A 10366-nucleotide genomic window follows, 5' to 3' on the forward strand; every position below is an offset into this window, starting at 1 on the left:
AAATATTTTTGGTTTAGCTCATTTTACTTATCATGTTGTCTTTTGCACGATTTTTTAAGGAAACGTCAATTAGAATTATAATTTCACTAATTGACCTTATTAATTATTTGATCTCCATTTAATATTATTTTTTCTTTTATGACATTAATCTCTTTTCACATTTATTAGAGTAAGGGAAAAAATGAAAAGTAATTATATTCTATCTTATTTTAAAATATGAGTATTTTAAGTATATTTATTTTAGTAAACATAACAAATAAATAACATGGCGGAATAGCGAATACAACAGTTCAATATCTAGATTACATCTCGCTAATATAAAAAAAAAGAAAATTATATGGTTTGACTACTTAACCTTTTGAAGAAAAGCAATAATATGAGGTCCATGTTTTTTGCTGTACAATAATTTCATTTGCTCCCACTAATGGTCCATCATTATTGATTTAATGAGATACTTTGGAAATTACATGAATATTGTTTGATTTTTTAATATAAGGTGCACTTTCTTTTTTTTTGACATTGTTTGTTTTTTTAATATGGGATTCACTTTTTTTTTATTTTGTTAATATGGAGTCTACTTTTTTTTTCCGTGAGTTTAGAGATGGTGGGTTCCACTTTTTTTTTTTTAAAAAAAAATATTGGTTGGTATTTAGTATGGGGCCCACACAATTTTTTTTAAAATATTGGTTGGTGTTTAGTATGGGGCCCACACTTTTTTTTTTTTTTTTTAATATAGACGGACGACGAAGCATGGGTTTAAACCCATGCTTCTATATAGTTAAAATGTTTTTTTAAAAATACCGACCTCTCAATTTTTTTAATTAACTCGACTGAAACAACTTACTTCAATAGAGCATCCTCCTGAGGTTGGAAATTTAATTTTTTACATTAACACATTTCCAACCTCAGGAGGATGGTCTATTGAAGTAAATTGTTTCAGGTCGGTAGTTAATAAAAAAATTGCGTATTTATTTTTGACCTCCTGAGGTCAGTATTGTAGTTTTCCGTAATTTTTTAATTAGTTAACCGACCTCAGGAGGTCGGTTTCTTAAAAAGATTAAAAAATAAAGTAAAACCCACCTCCTGAGTTCGGTTTTGGCAGTTTTTTTAGCAGCGCTAGATTCATTAATATTTTGCTGATTTCAAATAAGATTATCTAGAAATGCGTTAAGGTTCTTCTTTTCGTTCCAGTTCTCCACTATTGTCCATGACTGTTACATACCTGCTTTCTTCCTTATGTTACCAATTACCTCAGACCTGGTGAACCAAATCATGAACCTACATAATATTGTATCTTGTAATATCACAGGTTCCCTTTTATATATATTCTATTGCAAGTATTAGAAAAAATAAGTTACCATCCCATATCGGTTAAACGATAACTGAACCATTAGCGATCGCTAACAAATTAACTGAATCGATAATATTTAAAACTGACCGATAAGTAGTCCTAGTGTACAACCTATGTCATTTGCAACCTCTTCCCTGTAAATCTAAATCTTACTTGAGCAATGGATGTATACAAAACTCTTGTACTAGTAAAACTCTTGTACTAGTAAAATTCTACTCAATGAATATATAGTACTTCATATTTTATGTGTTATACGTGTATACGGGCAAAATCGAGGGCAAGGTTATTCTCAATTTTCGTCGAGAAACTTAAGATTATGATGGTCGTTACTGGCTCAGACGAGCCCCAATCGGGGTCAAGATCACACGAGGGATCGCAACAAAACCGAGCATAGCTGAGCCCGGGTTACTGCTCTCGGTTGGAATTGGATACCGAGATAAGACAAGAGGCGGTTAACAGTGATAAACGAGAGTCCGAAATATCCGCTATCAGCTGGATATGGCGGCGCCGATTTCGCTCATCAGTAACTGAAGATTTTTGTACCTTATTTAGACTTGTACTAGGGTTAGGACTCATCTACTATATAAAGAAGAGGACCCCTTTATTTTTTGGCAGGTGTTTTTTCGCACGCACAAGCATACTAAGCAATACAATTTGGTTCTAAGTGTTTATCAATCTCTCTAAGTGTTCTACAATTGTTCATTCATTGACCGTTGTAACACGAGCCCCGTTCCGAAGACCCGAGCCAACCGGTCGATCGCTTCTAAGGATCAATCGTTGTAATTTTATCGTGGTTTGATTGTTCTTATTCCTCTTTACACTATCATTTATCGCTCTATAATCATTCGTGTTAAATAAACCGCATATCCTTTGAACCGCGTACAAATTTAATTGTCATCCAATTTTACGGGTAAACAATATGAAAGCTTTTTTATTATTACTAGTCTCTACAAATGTAAAGTTGTACGTTATTCTCAGACAATCTCAATCGTAATAAAAAGTTTAGATAATATTATTTTTAATTACATATTTATTTTAGGACGAAGGTGCAAATATACCCATCAACTTTGTGATTTATAGAAGATATACCTCTCATTAAAAAAGTGGTGCGTATATACCATGTCGTTACACAAATTGTACAAATATACCCTTTTCGCTGATGAAATTTGTTTTAAAAATCATTTGGCTATTTTTTTAATTAAAAATGTCATGTAGCTTTAAAAAAATAAGTCTACCCAGACTCGACCCACCATAAAAAAAATTATCACATGACATTAGAAAAATAAGTCTAAAAAAAAAAAGAGATAGAGGGTGTTTGGATGAGTTTATTTCTATAAGCTGTTTGCAGCTTATAAGCTGAAAAAAATAAGTTGGGGTAGTCCAACTTATTTTTTTTGGCTTATAAGCCGAAAACAAATTTATAAGTCGCTTTAGATAAGCTAAGTTAAATGGGCCCAATTATTTTTTTGAGCTTATTTTAAGCACAAAATGACTTAAGCTGGCCAGCCAAACACACAAAAAAGCTGAAAACAGCTTATAAGCCAACTTATAAGCCAATCCAAACGAGCTCATAGTCTTCTTGTATTTCTTAATTCACGTAGCAACTTCTAATGTTTTCGTTAGTCTTCTATCTCTATCTTTAGCAACTTCCCAAGAGGTCTTCTTTAGGAACGTTTGGCCATGAGAATTATTTACTTTTTTCCGGTTTTTTTTCTTTCACTTTATGGTGTTTGACCATAAAAATTCCAAATAATTTGGAAAACAATTAAAATCTTGTTTTTCACTTTTTCCATTTTATGTTTTGGACCTTTAGTTTTGTTTTTTTTTTGTTTTTTTGTTTTCAATTTTTACCCCAAAAGTTTTTATGTTGCTCAATTTTTATCCTAAATGTTCATACAACTTTTTTCACTGGTCAGAGACAACCTATGTTGCTAAGTTGCTCTCCACTCCAACAAACATTGAACATCATGTGCTAAACAACCTTTAAAAGAAAAGAAGCAAGTGGGAATTTGCAACAAAGCCATATTTAGATATGACATATTTTCTGCATACACCATTAAGCTTCCCAGTTACAGCCTTTTGATGGAAAGAAACCATCAGTCTTGAGCACTCTATAAGCTGATCTCGAGTATAGTTGTTATATTTCTTGCACTAATTATGTTTATTAATTGCTTTCGGTGGTTTTGCTAGTTTTTAAAAATTTTGGGGTACAAATTATATTTCATGTTTTTAAAAAAAAGTACATTTCAACAACTAAATATTATTCGCAAAAACTATGGCCAAACACAACTCCAACTCCAATTTCAGAAATTCCAAAAAAAGTGATTTTTTTTTTTTTTTTGGTTTCTATGGCTAAACGCCTACTTAATGTTCTATGTCTTTCTTTACCTAAATCTTCTACCATTAAATTAAATATTTCTCTGAAGACAATTTTAACCTTAGAGAAACAACAAATTTAAATAATCAATTTAAGAACTACAAATGAAAAAAACTAAAAAAAAGAGAGAGATATTATAATGTCCATACCTTCAACCAATCTTCTAATTAACCCAAAAAGTCACCTCACAATAATTGATACTCTCCAAGTTAAACACTTTTTAGATTTTTAGAATTGAATTTTATAGCCTTGTGCGTCTTCCGAAAGACAAACTATACAACTTAACCAATAAACAATAGGAGTTTTCCTAAACCATGATGCTAACAACACTTTTAAGCATAGATATTTTATGAGTCCTAGTAGAAAAAAGCTTAATTGAATAATATGAATCCTAGCAGGTATGCAATACGAATTCTAAATTTTACAATTTTATCCGACATAGAGTTGTCTCCCTAAAAAATATTTCAACTTTTAAAGGGAATTAAAGTCGTTTATTATTTAAAAGATATTTTAGTCAACCAACATTTATATTCATGCTTTTATAATAATACTATAGATACATAACAAATGAGAAATTCTTATAATAGTGAGACTCCTGCATGACGTTCTTAATTAAAGTATCAAAAACTTACTGAACAATACCAATATTGAAGAAAATCCAAAATAATTGAGACGGTTCCTAAAACTATAACTTTTGTCATATATAATTTATTAATAGAAAGATTATTTATGAAATATACTTCTTAAAATAACAGATCGAATCAAACTATTGACATTTTAGGTATAGAAGTCAAATACAGTTTGAATTCTTTTTAGTAGTAGTAACAACTTGCACTAAAATATTACTACTAAATATATATGCGTCTTTTTAGATGAAAAGAAAATAATATATATATATATATATATATATATACATGCATCTGTTTATGTCATTTGATGTGGCGGGGACATCAAGAATTAAAGTAATCACATGTGATCGTTGATTAGCCATAATTGTGTCTGGGAATTTTAGAGTACAACAGTAACTTCATCCCGTGATTGTACGAAATCCGAGAGATAGAATCCTGCACTTCTTTTAGTAATGACTAATATTTTATACTCTAGATAATAAAAGTTGCAAGTTGAGAAAAAAAATATCAGCATCTTCTTGGCTTCTTCTTCCTAAAAGATCTGCTGAATCTGTTTCCGTGACTCTACCCTTATTTTCACAAAACTTTAATTGGATGGGTCATTGTAATAAGAATATTTAACTTTTAATAGTTTAAGATTTAAGTTGTTCGGGTTGTGTAAAAAAATGGATGCATGCTTGTTGGACCCTTCAAAAGTCATACATGTTTTAAAAATTCAATACAAGTGTGATGACATTTTAGAGGATATGCGCAATATATAGGTTAAGACCGGTAAAAATGTATCTGCATCGGATGTAACCAAAACAGTAGATTTACTGTATTCAGTTACCAATGATATGAAAGACTCAAAATTCGTGTTATTTCAAGAAAGGAAACCGTGATTTGAAGTGTTAATTTCTTACACTAAGTCCATATTTGGCAGAGCCTGCTATGACCAGTGAAAACAGTAGCTTCTTACAATTATCAACAATCACGATAATTTAATTGTAAGAATCTATATATAGTTCCCTAAGTAAAAAAGGAAAGTCATGTATGCCTAGCATTTTCCTAAGAAATGAGTAAATTAGTATATAATAAAAAGAAAAAGAAACACAACAAAAGCCAAGAAAATTTTAAAAAGTTGTTTGAAAGTGCTAGCTCTGTGCAGTGTGATCTTTTGACTAAGACCTCTATGTAACCTAAACAAATTACTTCTTCTGATCCCACATATTAATTATTTTGACAAATTGAATTTACTTTAAAATATTTGACGTAATATACCTAGAAGTTATTTATTACTACTTCCATTTCAAACTTAGCATTCCAATCATTAGAATATAAATTAAGATGTTTAAGAAGTAAAAAGTTATTTGGACAAAACACTCTTACGATTAAAACGGTTAAATATCTTTCTAAAGTAGTGTCAGAAAAGAAATTGAAACATTAATGGACATAAGAGGGATTTTTTTGGTATATAATCATGTGTATCCTGTAACATATTTATTGGTTTAATTCAAATTTGCACCGCATAGGGTCATTAAAGGAAGAAGTGTTCCCCACCCAAGGGCAGATGTAGCTTAATGTTACCGGGGGTGGGATCTCTCCTACAAGAGATAATTGACCTCTAGCCCTGTCCTACTCATTCTCCTTTTTCCATTCCTGACCCAGAGTATGGCGGAGTCATTGGCCTAGTCTTGATTGTTTATTCCATTTTGGCAGTTTAAGTACTGAAATGAGAGTTACGGGTATTCATTCTTAAACTTCGTCACTGTTTGGTGACCTGATCCGGCTGAGCAGACACCAAGTCTATCTTAACAACCGATTTTCCTGTGGATAAGGGTTCATCAGAACCCAGTACTTTCGATACAGAGCATAAGTTTATGTTAAAAATTGAAAAAAAATTGCAACAAATAGTAAATATGAACCATAACTTTAAAAACATAATATTGAGTTCAATGCTAAGAACCTTAAAGTTAGTTGAATACATAAAACTTAAATCATGAATCCACTTTTATCCTACCATAATATCAGACAAATTTCACCCATTCGACCACATTCTTGACCGTGATGGGAGTGATTATTAGATTGACTCGAGCCAACATGGGCGACTACTTTTCAAAAGGATGACTCCTTGGAATGTAGTGAATGTGCAGTCTGAATGGCTCAATCACGGGCTGAACAGCAAAGTAAGTGCCAAATTTGTCCGAATCTGCTCATTTCCTTTCACCGATTCACATACTGTCACTTGGACAAATGTTTGAAATTTGAGGCAAACAGCTAGCGTTGGAGCCGTATGGGAATTTGAGATATTAATCTAAGTCCAATTTGGCATAATATATTAGTGTGGTATTACTATTTTTACTCCTAAGTCAATTGCATTAAGAAAGATGTAGGCCTATATAGCTTTTGTATATACATATGCCTCCGAAGAGCTAGCTGTTGAGGGCATATATATATATGCTGATAGTGATTTAAAAATTAAAAGAGCTTAGTAAGTTTTTAATCTTAAAGTATGAAATTTTAGAAAATGTACTCAGCCATGTACAATAAGTATCTAAATTAAAGAAGATCTTTGGCAAGGTAAAAACAACAATAAGGAAAAGTCATTTAAACACGGACGTTACCTTTTATAACTTGTAAGATCTTTGTCAATGTTCGGAAATGCTCGTAATGTGATCCAAATAAGTTGATACAGTATACAAATAAGTTAAACATTTCCTATATTTTTAGTCATGTAAAACACTTTACAACTAACACCTGTAATCAATAGTACTCACCTAAACAAAGCAATTTATACGTACAAATGTTTAAGAAAATAAAAGGCAAAAAGAAGCAGCCTCTAGACGCTTGTTGGTAGTATCTTCTGTATAAGAAACGCCTGTGTTAGATCTAGTGCCATAGCGAATATTTATATGTATATAAAGTACTATAAATGTGAATGAGAGCCTTGCGCAACAGTAAAAGTTTTCGTCTTAACCAGGAGGTTACGGTTCAAGTCACGATGATAACCTCTTGTAAATACTCCAAAGTTGCATATATATAAGACTCAATGTGGTGACCCTTCCCTGAACCTTGCGTATAGCATGAATTTAATATATCGGGTTGCCCTTTATTTAAAGTATAAAATGTCAAAACTTATAGAGCCTGCTTCCATAAACACTCCCTATTTTTTTATGTGTCTGTTCAACCATCTAGTATCGGAACCCACTAGTCTAACTAATTCGAATTCGCATTACGTAGGATCCATTAATGGAGAAGTGCTTCCTATCAAAAATTGTTCATTCTCCTCAAACTCGAAATCTTTAATTAAGGGTAGAGAAATGTCATTCAACAACCGCACTATCGGTGGCTTCGTAAACATTTTCTAACAAATAAAAATAAATCTAGATTTGTCGGTAAAGATCTAAAGATCATTTTCTAACATTTTCTAAAGATCTTTTTCTAACAAATTAAATATCTTTAATTTTACATTCCTAACCCTGGCCTTGTCGGTAAATATCCTCAAAATGGAAAAGCTAAAAGACATTTTTAGTTAGTATCTTCTCTATAAGAATGGGTGTTTTAGAGAGCTAGTGCCATAGTGTACCATTCTCTTGGTAGCGTTTGGCAAGAATACTTTGCCTCTCCTTACCAATGGAGAAGTTTAATCTTGCTAGAGTCTTATTGTTGCTTCTCCAGCTTGGAACTTTGCTCATTGCCCATGCATGTCCTTATTGCCCTTATCCTCCTTCCACCCCAAAGCACCCAAAATTGCCTCCTAAGGTAAAACCACCTTCTACCCACCCTAAACATCCCCCACATGCAAAACCTCCTTCTACCCACCCTAAAACTCCCCCACATGCAAAACCACCTTCCACCCCTAAACACCCTAAAAATCCACCACATGTAAAACCACCTTCTACTCCCAAACACCCTAAAAACCCCCCATATGTGAAGCCACCTTCCGCCCCTAAGCACCCCAAAAACCCTCCACATATGCAACCACCTTCAACCCCTAAACACCCTAAATACCCCCCGCAAAAACCATGTCCTCCACCATCTCATGCCCCTCCATATGTCCCAAGACCTCCCACAGTACATCCACCTCCCACTGTCTCTCCACCTTCTGTCCCTAAACCACCAAAAACACCACCTGTTGTTTCACCCCCTATTGTTTATCCACCGGTCACTCCAAAACCACCAGCACCAACACCACCAACGACTCCAAAACCACCATCACCAACACCACCTGTTGTTTCACCCCCTATTGTTTATCCACCGGTCACTCCAAAACCACCGGCACCAACACCACCAACGACTCCAAAACCACCATCACCAACACCACCTGTTGTTTCACCTCCTATTGTTTATCCACCGGTCACTCCAAAGCCACCAACACCAACACCACCTGTTGTTTCACCACCAGTCACACCAAAACCACCATCACCAACACCACCTATTGTTTCTCCACCTTACGTGCCAAGTCCTCCGGTTGTCACTCCACCCACAGTTCCAACACCCCCTACACCATGCCCGCCACCTGCAACTGTACCATCTCCACCAGCACAGCAAACTTGCCCCATTGATGCTCTCAAGTTAGGTGCTTGTGTCGACGTGTTAGGGGGATTGATCCACATTGGAATCGGTGGCAATCCTAAGCAAACATGTTGTCCACTTCTTCAAGGACTTGTAGACTTGGATGCAGCCATTTGTCTTTGCACAACCATTAAGCTCAAGCTCCTAAACATAAATGTCATTCTTCCCATTGCCCTTCAAGTTCTTGTTGATGACTGTGGCAAGTATCCACCCAAAGGCTTCCAGTGTCCTTCATCCTAAATCAAGGTTGCCACTTCTTTTCACCTTTTAATTTATGTTTCAAGATTGAACTCGCATGCAATAATCTTTAGCTAGTAATATAACATTATATAATATGATGCAGGACATTGAACTGGGCATTTGATTAATTCTGCTGCACTTTCATAGTTGAAGGCACATTCTGCGAATGCACGTGTGAGAAAGTCCAATTTCCTCTTTAGCATGACGAATAAATTGAAAAAATGAGGAGGGATAAATGACTCTTCCAATATAGATAAGCTTTTGACGTTTTATTATTTATCTTTCCATTAATGTACTGATTATGTATTCTCATTAGTGTTTTAGGGAAATATTTTTGGTGGTGCTTTAAATGTATTGCTGATAAAAATATGAACATGAATGAATGAGGAAAGAATCACTTAAATTCATCCTGTGATATAGTAAGAATTAAACATGCCATTGAATTTAACACCTAAGTTTAACATTTTCTTTGAGTAGACAGTAGGGGTGGGCATGGTACGGTATGGTATGGTACTTGAAATTTTGGTACGGTAATTTTAGTTTTCGGTTTCTAAAAATACTATACCCATGCCGTATCAAATTAATTCGGTATGGTTCGGTAGTTTAAATTCGGTTTCGGAATTTTACGGTACGGTAAATTGGTACCATAGTTTGTCCGACTTCGACTTACATATACTCATATCATGGAGAATTATGACATCCGCTACTTAAGAAACGTCTCAATTATTATGTACTAAACACCTTACACATAAAAATATTCAAAAGAAAGTACAAGCAATTCCCTTCGTAAATCAATTACACAAAAAAAACATTTAAATCAAGATAGAGTAGTCAAAGTTTCAACGTTTAAACAATTAGTTTTCTAATAATACTATTTTATACATTTGTTAGTATTATAATACTAAGATATATGAATTGTATATGTAATTATATACTTTGGTATGATATTCGGTATTTCGGTATTTTCTTTATGAATACCGAATACCAAACTTTTTTAAAATGCAGATCAACTATCGTACCAAATACCATAATATCGAAACTGCGATATAAAAAGTTTCGATTTCGATATGGTAATCGGTATCTACCATACCATGCCCACCCTAGTAGATTGGGTACATGGCCCAGATCACAAAATATTCTTGTGGAATGTAGGGTCCCCAATACGGAGTCAGTTAGTCAAACTTTGAAATTTGCATTATATAGTCCAAATATGCC

The 10366-nt window shown here is 33.6% G+C and overlaps 1 protein-coding gene across 1 annotated transcript; it reads left to right on the forward strand.

Moving 5' to 3' along the window:
• Positions 1-7889: 7889 nt before the first annotated feature.
• Positions 7890-9558, forward strand: LOC132036930 (36.4 kDa proline-rich protein-like). The gene is made up of 2 exons (XM_059427342.1): positions 7890-9157; positions 9255-9558. The coding sequence occupies exon 1, from the start codon at positions 7970-7972 to the stop codon at positions 9149-9151; it is 1182 nt and encodes a 393-aa protein (XP_059283325.1). The 5' UTR covers positions 7890-7969; the 3' UTR covers positions 9152-9157; positions 9255-9558.
• The last annotated feature ends 808 nt before the right edge of the window (positions 9559-10366 follow it).

The sequence above is a fragment of the Lycium ferocissimum genome, chromosome 11, assembly GCF_029784015.1.
Source record: "Lycium ferocissimum isolate CSIRO_LF1 chromosome 11, AGI_CSIRO_Lferr_CH_V1, whole genome shotgun sequence".
NCBI classification, from domain to species: domain Eukaryota; kingdom Viridiplantae; phylum Streptophyta; class Magnoliopsida; order Solanales; family Solanaceae; genus Lycium; species Lycium ferocissimum.

Excerpts from the sequence above, each read along its gene's own strand:
- LOC132036930 (XM_059427342.1), top strand. The coding sequence starts at position 7,970 with ATGGAGAAGTTTAATCTTGCTAGAGTCTTATTGTTGCTTCTCCAGCTT.